Consider the following 16,473-nt stretch of genomic DNA (forward strand, 5'->3'; position numbering starts at 1 on the left):
CGCCGCATCTGTCCGCCTGCCTACCTGCCTGCCCACCTTTCTGCCCGCCCCGCGCGACCGTCCTTTTTATGTTTTATTTTATTGTAATGAATGTTTCTATTTTTGACTCATTTGCTTTTTTTTTCCTCCCTGAAGCGCACAGTGTTCTTATCAATCATTTCTCTATTTCCACACAAGTTTAATAGAGTATTTTATATTGTTTTTTTTTATTATTTATTTATTGTTTGTTTATGATGCTCTTTTTGACAGTTTTTCTCCGTTTTCACGTCCGTCTCTTTTCATGGAAAGTCTTTACAAGCAGATGAAGACTTTGGAAAAGACTATGAAAAAATATAAAGGAACAGGAAATCATATTGGAAAGAAGTAAAAATGAAAGAAATGCAGAAAATATCTCCTCAAGTAAAATAAATGAAGTTATGGATGAGAATGGAAAGATGTTGAAAGACGGGGAAGCTGTGAAAGAGAGATGGAGAGAATATTTCAGAAACTTAATGAATTTTGAGGATTTTTTTTTTTTTTTTTTTTTTTTTTTTTACAGCAAAGGAGACAGTCTCAGGCACAAAAGCAAACATTAATAAAAAAAAGCCCGCTACTCACTGCTCCTAAAAGAATCCAAAGAGGTCAAAGATAGGTCAGTTTCGGGAGGAGAGGTGTCCTGATACCCTCCTCTTGAAAGAGTTCAAGTCGTAGGCAGGAGGAAATACAGATGAAGGAAGATTGTTCCAGAGTTTACCAGCGTGAGGGATGAAAGAGTGAAGATGCTGGTTAACTTGCATAAGGGGTTTGGACAGTATAGGGATGAGCATGAGAAAGTCGAGTGCAGCGGGGCCGCTGGAGGGGGGGAGGCATGCAGTTAGTGTTCAGAAGAGCAGTCAGCGTGGAAATCGACAGAAGATAGAAAGAGAGGCAACATTATGGCGGAATTTAAGAGGTAGAAGACTATCAGTATGAGGGAGGAGAGCTGATGAGACGAAGAGCCTTAGCCTCCACTCTGTCCAGAAGAGCTGTGAGGTGGAGCCCCCACACATGAGATGCATACTCCATACGAAGGACAAGGCCCCTGTATATGGACAGCAACTGTGCAGGGAGAAGAACTGGCGGAGACGGTAAAACGCCCAGCCTCGAGGAAGCTGATTTAGTAAGAGATGAGATATGAAGTTTCCAGTTGAGATTTTGAGTTAAGGATAGACCGAGAATGTTTATGTTGAGGAAGGTGATAGCTGGGTGTTGTCAAAGAATAGGGAATAGTTGTTTGGAAGATTGTGTCGAGTGGATAGGTGGAGAAACTGTGTTTTTGAGGCGTTGAAGGAAACCAGGTTCTTCTTGCCCCAATAGGATGGAGGATGGACGACCAGCAGCTGTAACAGCAGCAGTTTTGAGTAGAGGTAGAGGAGTATATAAAGAAAGAAGTATAACATATGAAGAAGTAAATCAAGCAATAAAAAGATTAAAAATGGAAAGGTAGCAGGAATTGATGGAATCACAGCAGAAATGTTGAAGTGCGGAGGAGATGAAGGTTAATGGATTGTCAGATATGTGAAGTAGCATGGAGGGGGGTGGTGCCACCAGACTGGACGAAAGCCATCATTGTCCCAGTTTACAAGGGAAGGGCAGGAGAGGGGAATGTGTGAGCTATAGAGGTATAAGTCTCCTGAGTATACCCGGAAAGGTATATGGAAAAGTCATAATAGAGAGGGTGCAAAGACTTACAGAAGAGAACATCAGTGACGAACAAGGAGGCTTCAGGAAGGGAAGGGATGTGTGGATCAGATATTTGCCTTCAGGATGGTAGTAGAAAAAATAATAGCAAAAAGGAAAGAAACTATACGCTGCCTTTATGGATTTGGAAAGCTTATGACAGAGTCGATTGGATTGCATTGTGGGATGTTTTAAGGATTTATGGTGTGGAGGAAAACTGCTTAGTGCAATAAATAGTCCAGCAGATCTGTGAAACAAATGTGCCTTTGGTGATACAAGCATGAAATTTGGCACACTGTTAGGGCAGTATCTAGAAAGATTTTTGGATAGGGACATTCCAGATACTTTCAAGGGTCAAAATGGCAGCCATTTTTCAAAATGGCCGATTTTTGTTGTACGACTTAGGATACATATGAATACAACCATATTTACTTATTGAAGAAGCATACTAGTGGTTTTATTCAACTAAATATTTATTGTAGCAAATAAGAGACAGCAAATTGGTGACAAAGCTGCAAATAAACCATTTATGTGGTTATTTTGGGTGCATTTTGTATTTTTGGATGGTTTTCAACAAACTCTTAAAAAAACTCTCATCAAGTACCATGGAATGACTGTTACTATTTAACACTCTTGAACTGAGAGGAAGTGCTTCTGTTTGGACCTAACATCAACTTACATAAAACAAAATTATAAAATTATACAAATATACAGAAATAGTCAAAATTATACAGTCTCCCGACAGGCCGTGCGTGATAGACTTAATACTGTACTCTGCCTGTGGCGTAGTTGTTGAACATGAGGAGCTGTGGAGATTGTAAGAGTCGGTGTTGAGTGACTTGACTGCTCTTGGATCGTGGGACCATTCAGGATCATAGCAACTAGTGCCAGGAGAGAATTTGGCACGGATTGTTCTTGAGAGAGGGCGTCAAATGATCCACTGAAAGCTGTCTTCATCTTCAACATATCTCTTCGGACTATGTTCGCGGTTCTAGCAAGATGAACACCATCACTATCAGCATCGTGTTCACAGGCACAATGAAGGGCTGATCCGATGTCCTCGTTGAAAGCAAGCAGAACATCTCGCCAGGTTTGTGCTCCTCCATGTCCGGAAAATATGCCATGATCCGGTACTTGAGTTTGGTCGAGTGGACACGCCCAGGCAAGACTGTTCCAAGCTGTTTCAGTCGGTTGCTGTACAAACTTGTTAGATCTGCCAGCTTGAATACTGGTGCCACATGAGAGTCTATGCGGGCATCATCGATGTAGGACACCAGTTCTCCGAGAGCTATGCCATGATTGATATCATCCTGGTCATCCAAAGTTCTCTTTGTGTCCCTTGCTTTGTTATAGAGGGAAACCAGACACTTCACATGGTACAGGGCATCTTGCGCCATCATATCGCCAGCACTCAGTTTAGCAATAAGTGACTTGTCTTCTAGTTTCAGAGCACATTTCCTGACCCGTCTGTCCAAGTCGAAGGTTGAAGCTTTGCGCAGAGATTCGTTACCTGCTGGCTTGTCACAAAAGAAACACGCTTCGAAAGCAGTGTCTCTGAGCGGTCCACACGCTGACGGGTAAACTTTGGGGTAACGCCTTCGGTATCGCAACTGGTTGTTTTCCTCTTCTCTGCCCGAGTCAATTGAGTTTTGTTGTATTGTAATCTGCACGAATCATGCCACTTAGCCCTGTGGTGCTGTAAGGTGGACTCAATACCCTCACCATCGTCCAAGCGGGATATGTCGAGATTTTGGGAGGCAGTCGATCCCACTGAACCGAGAAGGTTGTTTGCAAGAGTCTGGTATCCAGATCCTCCTGTGCTTCGCTTGGAATCAGCTGGACAATGAAAAGGTTCAGTAGTGTCCATCTGACACAACACACATAGGTTCCAGTCTGTCTGGTTAACTGATGTAACAGTCGTACTTGGCCCTTCCTGCCGGGGATCTAATAGATTTAAATTCTTGGCCATTGTCTCTAACCAAAACAAATTAGTCACTTTAAATTAGGAAGAACCACCACCAAGGAGAGGATTAGTCTATGGCCACATGCACTACAGTGGAGTTATCACCTGAAAACAGAAAAGAAGATGCATATTAATTTTTTAGTCAGGTATCAAATAGATAATAAAGCATGTGCATACTAGTTGATAATTATCATATTATACTCAAAACATTGTGTTTTGCACCAAGCACATATGACTTTGCTGACCTTGTAGGCAGAGTTAAGTTATTCGTGGCAGCCATTTTGTAAAATGGCCACCATTTTGACCCTAGGGGTAATCTGGAATGTCCCTATATCCAAAATGTTTCCTAAGGGTATGCTCTAACTGTGTACCAAATTTCATGCTTGTATCATCAAAGGCACAAAACTACCAGAATATTTCACAGATCTGCTGGACTAAAAGTCTTTCTATGAGGATGCATCTGCATGTGTCAAAATTAATGGAGAAACAAATGAACATTTAGAGATAAAAGTGGGCTTAACCCTTTCCTTGCGTGCGGGACGGGACACGACTATCCCCTCAGGCGCAGTCGGGCAGCCCAATGGGGGGTCTCTTTTAACCTCTGTATCTCAAAAACTATTCATCACAGCTAAAAACTGAACACCATTGGAAAGAGGAGGTCCAGATCTATAGGAGTTGGTTATGTATGCCTCTCTTGCGAACTTACATGCACGTTCAGGGAGAGTTGAATGTTAACACTTACGTCGGTGCGTATGGGATGATCAGCCATATTGAGGGAACTGCGGACATCTCTCCTTCAGATTCTGGCAAGGGAGTATTGCCAACTGCAATATTTACAACTATTTGGTCAAAGAATCAGTCAGGTGATAGGTGAAGCTATGCAAAAATGCCGCTATAGTGAACAAGAACATCCACCAGTTACTCGTCTGTAGATTTGCCGCGCTGGGCTGATATGATTTTCCACAAAATTTTGTGAAGAACACACTCAATTGGCAATCCTGTGTTGTGAGAATTAGTGTTGGAACACTTTCATACGCGGGAGATTTGAGTGTGGGTGGAGCTCGCAGCGAGCGCTTAGCACCACCTGCAAATACGCCTGGGCAGCGCTTAGCAATGAAAGAGTTTAGGCAGGTGTGTCGTGTCACCGTGGTTGTTCAATATTTATATGGATGGTGTTAGAGAAATGAAGGGCAAAGTTGGGGAAGTTGAAGTAAAATGTTCATTGAGGGAAGGAAGTGGGTACTGAATTCAATACTGTTTGCTGATGACACGGTGCTCATTGCAGAAAGTGAAAGTGACTTACAAAATTTGGTCAGTGTTTTTGATAGTGTCTGTAATAGCAGAAAGCTGAAAGTAAATGTCAACAAAAGTAAAGTGATGGTTTGTGAGCAAAGTAGAAGTGAGGTTGTAGATTTTGTATGGCCATATAGAGTGGGAATTGAATGTGAAAAAGTATGCAAAATAATTTTGAATGGTGAAGAAATGGAGGAGGTCAATGAGTTTAAGTACCTTGGATCAGTTATGTGTAAGCATGGTGGTATGGAGGGAGAGATAAGAGAAAGGGCATTGCAAGGAAGAAGGGTGGTAGGGTCTTTGGGACGAATCATGAATGGCAGAAGTGTGAGCATGGAGGTAAAGAGGGATGTGAGAAATACAATAATAGTACCAACCTTCACATATGCAAGTGAAACGTGGGCCTGGAATGAAAGTCAGAGGTCTAGAGTGCAGGCAGTGGAAATTAGTTATTTGAGGAGTGCCTGTGGTGTGAGTAGAATGGATGGAATGAGTAATGAAAGTGTGTACAAGCATTTTGGAATGTGTTACGTGGGTGAAGGGAAGAAGTGTGGAGTGGTGGAAGAAGTGAAGCGACAGACTTTAAAGTGGTTTGGCCACATGGAGTGAATGGAGGAGAGTAAGATGACCAGAAGGGTGTATGTGAGTGAGATAGAGGGAGGGAATGCTAGAGGATGACCTCCAGTGAAATGGAGAGATAGGGTGCAGGAATACATTAGGGAGAGGGGGGAAAGATCTTTGAGAAACTTTGAGCAGGCAAGGGGGGAGTGTTTGGATACAGAAAGTTGGAAACTTTTCTGCCATGGCCATCCCCTGGTGGGAGCTCCTAGGAGCAGGCATTGATGAAATGATGATGATGATGCATATTGTGGACTCAGGTATTTCAATTTTTTATAACTTAGGCTTTTCATGTACTTCCTTGTGTTATTTGCTTATATAAATCCTTTCACAGATAGACGAAGCCTTAAGTGGGCTTGTGAACTGCCATGAACAGAGTGGTGGCTGGCTGTGCCCTGTGTTCAGCCTCAGGGCTGCTCTGGATGGGACTTTTCCGCCTCTCAAATCACCTGATGACCCAGCTCTTCAAGGCCAAGAAGTGGAGTGTCTCGGCACACCACATAATGAACATGAGTGAAGCCATCGTTTCCAGCTTGCAGGTGCCTCATTATATGACAAAATTAATTTATCCTGTAGACTCTTTTCTTTTTCTAGCACAGTGTAATCTCTGACCAAATTCCTGTTTTGGACGCGAGTCACTGATGCATTACTTAACCCCTTGACTGTGGATTTCCTACAAGAAGACATCATCAAGCTACAGGAATGGAACAAAAAGTGGCTGCTGCAATTCAATGAAGAAAAATGTAAAGTCCTGCACCTTGGGAGGAGATATCCAGCATACCAGTACCACATGGGAAACACTCCACTATCCACCACAGAGGCAGAGAAAGACCTGGGACTATTTACCAGGCTACTACTGAAAGCCAAATCCTTGCCAATTGCAGCGGACGGGTTGAGAAACCAATCGAATCTTTCAGCATAAAGGAGTTTCAGCATAGTGAGCTTGTTTGTGTTGTTTTTTCAAATTTACTTTTATCAACATGTTTTTACAAAAGTTTATGGGTTTTGAGATACTGTCTGGCTTTTTGTCTCATTGCCTTTTGACCCGTCCGCTGTGATTGGTATGGATTTGGCTTTCACTGGTAGCCTGGTATCATATACTCCCATGTCTTATGTCTTTCTCTGCCTCAGTGGTGGATAGTGGAGTGTTTCCCATGTGGTATTGATATGCTGGATATCCCCTCCCAAGGTGCAGGACTTTACATTTTTCTTCACTGAATTGTAGCAGCCACTTTTTGATCCATTCCTGTAGCTTGGTAAGGTCTTCTTGTAGGAAATCTGCAGTCAAGGGGTTAAGGAAGTTATGGCCCGGTTAGATTGATGAGGTGAGATGTACAATGGCTTTGTATCCAACACAGAAATTGGGTCAGAGATTATGTCGTGTTGGAAAAGAAAATAATCTATGGGAAGAATGAATTTTGTCAGGGAATTTCTGAAAGATACTCCTGACCCTCAATTTCCCAGATATTGAATTTCCTTGACAAAATCCAGGGTCCAGCAATTGTCAGACATATACCCGGTCAAGTCCAGGAACCAAAGTAGAAAACCCAGGTAAAGAATCTGGGGTTTGGCTAAGTCTGGCAGTGGCTGGATGTATGCCTGGCCACGTCCTATTCTGCAACACATGTTAGGTGGCCACATCTTGTTGTTGTTGTGGCGGTGATGGCCATGTAGCCTCTATAACGGGTTCACTAATTCACAAAGCATGGTACTCTTGTTCAGAGTTCCTGTAATTTTATTTGCTATTTGTGTGTTAGTAATTCACTCTCCTTATGTCTGTCTGTGTCTTCAATGAAATGTCCACGACGGGTTCAGTAAGCTGCTGCTTGTGACATACATTCTTGTCTGTCTGTTTACAATTATCAGCTAAGCAGCTACTTGATTTTTAGAAGCATTTTACTTTTACTTTTCTTAACTCGGTGCCCAAATGAAGTTCATTGTGGCACCCAATAGAGTGATTTCAATCGACGTCACGCCGCGGTGCATCATGGGAGTGTAAGACCATCATCAAATGCGGGTAATTTGAACTATGCTGTGTTCCTACCAAGCCAAAGCTGAGGGGGGAGGACGAGTTGTCGCTGGCTCCTGCTTGCTTTTTTTTTTGTGTGTGTGTGTGTGTGAAAACTGTGATGCCACACTTCTGTTGCATGATTGGGTGTGGGAACAAGCTCAACAAACACCCAGGTCTCTTGTTAATTAAGGCATTTCTGAGGTGCCGACTCGGGATGACCAATGGAAGGAGTTGGTGAGTGGAAGAAGCCTCTGGTTATCAAGGATATTTTTTAAGCCTAGACTTCAAACCCTGGTCTCTGGAAGGTGTGTAGACAAATACGCAGTTTTCTTTATGCATCTACTTGTTTAGGGTCTCCCTTGTCATTTTCTAATATGTGGCGTCCGGAGGTAAAGGGGCGACATCATCAAAACCTAGTTTTGAGTAAATTGCATTCAAAGTTTAGCTATGTGTACTGCACTTCCCTCTTGACTTACCAAGTTATTGTTTGTATTCATTTTAATTGTATGGCCTAGCTGTATAATAATAAGAATTTTTTTTCTGTTGTATTGAAAAATAAATCAATTTTATAGCAAAATTTTTATACCCCCCTTTGCAAATTGCTTATGATAATTGGAATATCCATAATGTATGTGGATTTTTTAAATCTATATCGCTCACCTAAACTACGGTATGAACCATTTCATTTTAAACCAAAATGGTGATTTTTTATGAATTTTTATAATAATAATACAAGGAGTCCCTGAGAACAATGTTTACTTCCCGGGCTTTAACTCAGATGCTCCGCTTATTGCCCCCTTTCCCAACCCTGGTGTCATGACCCCAAGTGGGGTCACCAAGACCTCAAAATATCAAACGTGGTGTTATTACATAATAATAACACATATAGTACATACAACAAAACTAGTGGGGTCGCGGTCATGTCTAGAAGTGCATGATTGGGGTCGCCTGTAAAAAAGATTGGGAACCACTGGCTTAGTATTAATTAATTTGTATTTAATTTTGAATAATAACTGAAAAGTCAATGATTGAATCACTGATTCTGATGACTGATACCGATTGACTGATTGAGTCCGATTCACTGTAAAAAAAAAAAAAAAAAAATTCTGTGAGCAAGCCGCCCTGCAAATGTCTTTGATAGTTTTTTAAGTACCACAAAAAGTACCACAGGATTTTTTAGTGTGGTCCACGGTAGTGTGGTATTTTCAGAAAGTTTGCGATAGTGCGGTACTTTTTTTGTGATGCAGTACTACCGCACTAAATACTGTACTTGCCTATCTCTGGAAAGAGGGATCATGTTGCCACACGAGGTTCATTGGAATATACTTTGGCATCGCAGGAAATATAAATAGCCACCTTGGAACATGTGTCATCTTAAGATGTTTGGTGCAGTCTAACTTATAGCATCTTAAGATGTCTGGCGCAGTATATGGGTTAAAGAATTTCAACAAATCTGGACAAGATTACGAAGCATAGTAACTTAGTGAACTGGTTATAGAGGCTACATGACCATCACCACCACAACAATAGTAACATGCGACCACCTAGCATGTGTTTCAAAGGCGGAGTTGGTCAGGCATATGTCCAGTAACTGCCAGACTTAGCCCAACCTCAGCTATTCTACCTGGATTGTATTTCGATTCCTGGACTTGACCAGGTATATGTCTGACAATCGCTGGAGCCTGGATTTTGTCCCAAAAAATTGAGAGTTGAAAGTATTTTTCAGAAATTTTCTGACAAATCTAATTTTTGAAAAAGGTTCTTTTGTTTGTCCAATGTTAGGTTCTCCCAACACGGAGAAATTTCTGACCGAATCCCTATCTTGGACGCAAGACGCAAATATTATAATACAATGAACCCTCGATATAACGGACCCACTTATAACGGATTTCGGATATAACGGACAAGGTCAGAGGGTCAGAAACCCACGGGGACCGACCGAGAATAGTTTTTGAACAAACCACGCCTGGTAACTATAACAGCGTCTACTAGCCACCTGGTTTTGTTGCTCAAAGATTGCGCCCTCCCTATAGGGGGGAGCACGGGCCTTTGCCAATGACGGCCCGTAGCAGGGTGCCAACAGTCCGACTCAATCGGCTGACGTCATCCGAGTTGACCAAGTCGGTCTGTCGACAAGGACTGGCATGTCTTTGGTTAGCCACCTCACCCTCCTCCCTTTATTTGTTGTCCCAGCTATTGGTTACAGTAGTATTTTGCAGGCCACCTGATGAAATATTTTCCTCCTTGTGGTTGCATTAAAATGAAGAATGTATTTGCACCACAAGAAAGTCTTATGCATCATTTCAGGACATGAATGTAATGGAAAATAGCCAAGTGTTTGTGAGTGTCGGTACTGACACAGCTTAAGGGGGTCGAAGGGAGTGAAGTACCCCCCCCATTAGATAGGTTAGATTAGGTTAAGTTAGGTTTGGTTAGTTAAATTAATTTGCACACAGTGCGGGGTGGTGGAAACAAGCACTGCATGACAGGACAGGATCGCAGCACGGTGGTCCACTCTGCAGGCTGGTGTTGCAAGAAATACCTCCTCACAGAAAAAAATCACTCTGCTGTCCACCACACATGGGGAATACACAGCAGGAAAAACACTCATTTGCCTGGTTTTGTTCTATAGTCGGATGCAAATATCAAGATACTTCAGGTGGAGTGAGTGCAGGAATTCCCTACCCGGCAGCGTTGTCGCTTCAGCCACAACAAGGCATAGAATATCTCATCTGTCGGTAGTTTAGTATTCGAAAGTCTTTAAATTTTTGTATATGGTAAAACAAGACTATATTATGTTGTGAACGTATCAAATTTTAGGATAGTAACAATGATTTATGTATGGAAATGAATTCTCAACACATGACAACAGTGCCCTACCCAGCGACATTGTCATGTCTATGGTCAAGGTCATAAATCATTGTTACTATCCTAAAATTTGATACGTTCACAACATAATATAGACTTGTTTTACCATATACAAAAATTTAAAGACTATTTCAAATACTAAACCACCGACATATGAGATATTGTATGCCTTTTTTTTATTTTTTTTTTATTTTTTTATTTTTTTTACGTTGTGGCCTATTGCTCCGGTAGGCTTCTTCCCGGTGGGGCCTGATGGTCGGCCCAAGTCTTCTTCGCGGTGGGACCTGATGGTCGGCCCAGCCCGTTATGGCGCAGGCGAGTGTTTATAGTGGCGCCATTTTGTATTGGCTCATGCTGCCCCCCGGAACTCGTTCTTGATTCGCTTGGACGGGTTCCTCTAGAGTCTGAGTTGATGGGTGGTCTTCAGGACAGCATGTGGGTAGTTTTAAGCCACTCGGCGGTGACTGAAAAATCCGAGGTGGTAGCGTGGGGGATTCGAACCCGCGTCGTCCATCACGTGGTGAATGTGGGCCCAGCACGCTACCACTTCGGCCACCGCCTACCCTTGTTGTGGCTGAAGCGACAACGCTGCCGGGTAGGGAATTCCTGCACCCACTCCACCTAAAGTATCTTTTTAGTTGCATCCGACTATAGTTTGTCTACTTCTGATCTTTGTGAGCGGTGAGTGAAATGTAAAAACAGTAAGCAAGTTGAACCTCTCTGCGATCTATTTTGCGGCTGTGGCGGCGGTGTACAACAGGCATTGAAAAGTCAATCACTTAATGATTTATGACAGAAGCAGTTACCAGATTATTTCATAACACCAAAAACTACCCCAAAAAAGTTTCGTCTGCCAGTGCGAGATTGGTGCACTTGTAAAATTTTATCCATATCCGTAACAATATGGCCCCCCCGCAGGACCCCACTGCCAACCTGGCAACCTCAGTGCCTTACAGTCCGTTGCCAAGTGTGCTGTGCGGCTATATAGACAACGTGCACATAAGATATACAATAATAAAACTATATACCCAAGTTTATTAGGCTCATCGTTAATATTTTACGTATTTTAAAATTTCTGCCGCTTATAATGGATTTCAGCATTATCGGACTAAGTTCCTCTCAATTAGTCCGTTATATTGAGGGTTTACTGTATAATATTTTGTTGTGGTGTCATGGGTTAATTTTCGAGGAATATTATTTTCATGTCATTCATGTCATGGTGCACCAAGGGGTTAATAAAACAAGGGACACAATTTGTTTGGCTTTGCATCACCAAGACCATTATGTATCAGTGTGCTTTTCCAGGCCGTGGCATCCTCTGCTTGTGGAGTTGTGGTGGTGGTCTCCTGCAGGCATGATGTGATGAAGGCAGTCCATCCTCTTGCTTCCTGGTATGCCTGGGTTGCAGGAAGCTACTTCATTTATGATGCAATAGCAATGTATCAGGTGAGTTTTTAGGGATGTTGGAGAACTAACTACCTTAGTAATCAGTCCTTGAATATACAGTCGAGTCGTGTATGGCGCGGTGAATTGCTTCTGAGTAACGGCCGCGTCATAGGAATAACTAAACCTATGGAGGAAATACAATTTGGTTCTGGCCCTTGCCATTTTGCCACACCCACACTTTTTTTTTTTTCGTTCTCGCCCGAGTGCACCGGTAGGCATTATCTGCCTTATGATGTTGTTCAGTCTGACCCCACGCTCACCACCTTATCCACCCGGCCACTGCCAACACCCACTTTTTCACTCAGTACGTTGCTATGGGGAAAATATAATTTGGTACTGGCTAGCCGCCATTTTATCCCACCTGCGCTCACATACGGGGAAAATTCATTGTTTTCCGCCTATCACTCTCTCAATCCTCCTGATGACGTCCAGTTTCTGCTCGTATGTCAGTGGCTGAATCTTGCCCGTGGGTTTCCCAGCAGACTTGCAAGCCATTGCATGTGCAGCACGCGCGTGGTAAGTGAGCCGGGGGGCTGACTAGGGCCGCTTTCACAGTGATTTTGTTTGTTTAGATCATTACCAATGGCGGCGATCGCTGCTATAGTATTTCCACGTAAAACTGGCCAAGGTGTAGTGGCGACTGCGGGGTTAGCCTAGCCCCACACTTTCAACTTGAACCTCTTGCTTCCTCTGCAGCCACCACTACCTCATAGGCCAGTTTCATGTGAAAAACTATAGCCTCCATCGATTGCCGCCATTGGTAACGATCAAAACAAACAAAATCACTGTGAAGAGAGAGAGAGAGAGAGAGAGACGAGATAGAAATCCTCCCAGAAACCAACCCAACCGCCATGAGATTTTCCACCTCAGAAAAAAAAATCCAACCTGGCAACTCTGCGGTCGTTTGGCTAGGGGAGACCACAAACTGAGTCAAAGATGGTTTTAACCGCGTGATTTGAACACATGGTTCTGAAACCATACCGCGTCATAGGAAACCGCGCCTTAGGAATCCGCGTCATACACGACTTGACTGTATCTTTGTCATTTAGAGCCATTTTGCCTTGATGGATGTTGGGCCACTATCAGCTGTTAGCCTCTTCTCATTAATATCTTGGTCCATTATTTATTTTTATTATTATTATTATTATTATTATTATTATTATTATTATTATTATTATTATTATTATTGTTATTATTATTATTATCATTATTACTATTATTGTTATTACAATCTATAACATTAATACGCTAAGGGCTGAGGGTTTGTAAGTGAAATTTGAGGCACTTAAACCCATTGTAGCAACACCAAATTTTAACCTCTTGGCTTGGATTTGGCCGAAGTTTATTCAGTTTTTTTTTATTACTATTACTATTTTTTTTTTAGGCACTTAAGGCAAGCGTCCGGGTAGGAACGGTGTTGCCATATCTCTGGTAAATATGCATGAATCACTCTGATTTTTATGTTATGAAATATTGACAACGTGTGTAGTGCGGTGATGGCCTGATGAGCCCATAACCCATTCAGCGAATGGGGTACCTCTTTGGCCGACCCGGTAAGGATTGGCTCTCCCGTCACACTGGTCGCGGGTTCAATCCCAGGCAGCCGGGGAATACCCTCTCCTTGTTGTGATTAATTTCTCGTGTGTTTCGATACACGCAGAGGACGTGTGGGACCGAGAGAGTAATAGAAAAAGAGAATAGAAAATTTCTTTATTAAACACGTACATCAATTTTAGACGTTCTGCCCCATTCTAGCCCCCAACCCCGCCAGCCCCCAAAAGCCCCTTACGAAACTTACGAGTGTTATTCTGGCGTTATTATTGGCCCCACAACCCTCATTTTTTTATGATTAAGACACGTTTTGATGTGAGTTGTTTCTCCATCATTAGATTTTTTTTATTTTAGCATTTTTTTGATTTTTTTGACCAAGAAAGTATTAATACAAAATGACAGCTCTCATATATCAAAAAAGCAGTAACGGACATCGGATGAAAAAAATATTCCTCTGCTTATTTGTTTTTGTTTAATTGAAATCAAGCTAAAACTGGCTCCAAAATAGATTTTAGAAGGGGAATAACTTATATTTTGAGATACGGGCCGATCAACTTTATTGATCGATCTTGCACTTGTTATAACACAGTAGGAAGTGTTTTCAGGTATACTGTGTTTTTTTATGATTATTTACAATCTGATAATACCATCAGATGTACAGTCATCCCTCAGACAGTACGGGGGTTAGGGACCCAGGACCCCCGTACTATTCAAAAATCCATATAAAATTAGTGCCCCCCCTAGAAACACTCCTGCGCACTCCTACGGAATCCGGGTCTTGCCTGGCTCATGTCACCCACGGGCCCAAGTTGCCAGTTATGCATTTTCTGCTGCAGTCACAGCGCAGTGTTATCGTGCTGGGGGGGTCGAGGGGGGCGAAGCCTCCCACGTTAGAGGTCAGGTTATTTTAAGTTCAGTTGGAGTAGTTTAAATATGCGTCCCAAAACTACATAAAATTGAGGTTTAATATTGTATTTTGGAGGCGCGGAGTCAATCTCCGCAACTACCGCTCCGTATCTAATTTCAAGTATGATTTAGAGAGCAATAGAAATTGTGGTAGAGAGAGTAAGAGAGAGTGTGAGTGTGTGACATGGCTCGCTCACTGACAACGTGGAAGGGAGCACTGCCAGGATGGATCGTTTGCCAAGTGTGGTAACACTACAGCAGAAAATGCATAACTGACAACTTTCGCCTGTGGATAGAAACTGAGCCAGGCGGGATCTGGATTCCATAGAAGTGCCCGCTCCTGGCCACCAATTTCTTGTTTAAGGTAAGAAAATGCCTACTTGTGTTTATAATAGGTTAATTTATGAACAAACAGAAAAGGACAGCCTTTATCTTTACTCTTGCAGCACTGGCAGTTGCTGCGGCAAGAATTTCTTTTACACTATGATAGATGCAGCGAACACTGCTCTCATTCGTGTGGTATCCTCTCCTTACTGCAACTTAACTCATACCAAAACGTAACTTCTCCTAAATCTGAATTGTTCTGCAAGGTGAATACCTTTCTCGAACGACGAGTGGGAAATTTTAAAATCATAAAAAAATCTTCTATGACAATCTGTATCAAACCCAAACCGTCCTGTTGGAAACCATTCTATTTGAGGGACGACTGTATTTCTAAGCATATCAGGCTCCTAGTCCCCCTCTGCCCTTCCTAAAGGCAAGGTATTATCTCGTCAAGTGAGGGGTATCAGAGTTGCGGGAGCAACTCTGATGCCCCTGTTGTAGTGGTGTAAATACCACTACAACAGGTGCCGGCGATCAGCTGATCCCAGCACAGGGAGTGGGGTGAGGACCGTTTCTCTGCACGTCTGCTCTGTTTCGTGTCTGCCGAGTGTGCATAGCCCTTGTATTTGGGGGGTACAAAAACATGTATGAAATTATGGTACGGTAATGTATCGTAATAGTACAGTACGGAGTCATTTTCCAGGTACGGTTTGGTGTTTTCCTAAGGTTCGAATTACAAAAAATATTACCGTACCGTACCGTACTACATGCCCTGGCCTACGGTAATTATCCTGCAGTTCCTCTGACCAGGTCTTGCAGACGTCATTAGTACCTGCATGAAGAACAAAAAGAGGGTCATTATAAGCCTTGGCAGAGACCTCTTTGAATGCAGCTGTAATGTCATCAACACCAGCTCCAGGGTAACAATGGATGTACCTTTGTCGGGACACTCTTCCACAGAATTCAACCTCATGGTGGCAAAGCATGGAATTCCCAACCAAGAAAGTGCTTTGCTGCTCCTCCTCTTCTTCTGATATAGTGAATCTTTTGAACCAATGTGTTTGGTAAATATCATGCTGGGCAGGTCTGGCACCTCCTTTCACTGTAATGAAGCCTGTACTATCAGGACCACCTCTGCCAGACCTGTGACGATGCACTTTCAGCTGCTGTCGAGGCGTGGAGTGCAGGGCAAGTGGATGAAGGTGCAGCAGTAGTGGAAGATACGCCAATGATCGTCTGGACAAATTCCTGCAAACCCTCAACTGGCCGGGTTAATTCAGTAATTTTCTCCTGGCCAGCTGCCAGCTTCAAGCCTTGCTCCTGGAATTTTGTTTCCATAGGGACATCCTGCAGACGGAAGAATGACTATAAAGAAATGGGAGGAGAAATTACTTGAACATAATGAACACTTCTTCAAAGGCATTGTTACTGTATCTAGGGAAAAATAAAGAATGGTATTAGGGGTCAGCTTTTAGGGTGGGTCAGGTGATGAGGCGGCGGCAGTGGAGTTTATCCGGCAGGTGTGTGGTGGCGGGGCCAGTGGTAGGGGGGGTAAAAAAAATCTCTAAGACATTTAGCTGGCATTGATTGGTAAATCCATTATTAATGCACAAACAACACAGCATTGCAATGGTGTTTACACAACTGTTAGGCAGGCATGACACGTGCTGGGGTTTGGCTGGGTGTGCGTGATTGGCTAAGAAGCAGCCTAAGAGTAAACGCGGCGTGCTGATTGGCCAGTCGACACGTGATGTTTATGCTATTTGAACCGCCTCTGCTCGCTTGGCACAAAGTG

The 16,473-nt window shown here is 42.9% G+C and overlaps 1 protein-coding gene across 1 annotated transcript in view; it reads left to right on the top strand.

Moving 5' to 3' along the window:
- The first annotated feature begins 5,784 nt into the window (after positions 1-5,784).
- The window catches only part of LOC126993486 (TLC domain-containing protein 3A-like), a 41,608-nt gene continuing 30,919 nt past the window's right edge, over positions 5,785-16,473 (top strand). The window contains exons 1-2 of the mRNA XM_050852623.1: positions 5,785-6,111; positions 11,757-11,897. Coding sequence (XP_050708580.1) covers positions 5,941-6,111; positions 11,757-11,897 — 312 coding nt within the window. The 5' untranslated portion in view covers positions 5,785-5,940. The remainder of the gene's footprint in view (positions 6,112-11,756; positions 11,898-16,473) is intronic.

Source organism: Eriocheir sinensis, unplaced genomic scaffold, assembly GCF_024679095.1.
Source record: "Eriocheir sinensis breed Jianghai 21 unplaced genomic scaffold, ASM2467909v1 Scaffold62, whole genome shotgun sequence".
Classification (NCBI taxonomy): domain Eukaryota; kingdom Metazoa; phylum Arthropoda; class Malacostraca; order Decapoda; family Varunidae; genus Eriocheir; species Eriocheir sinensis.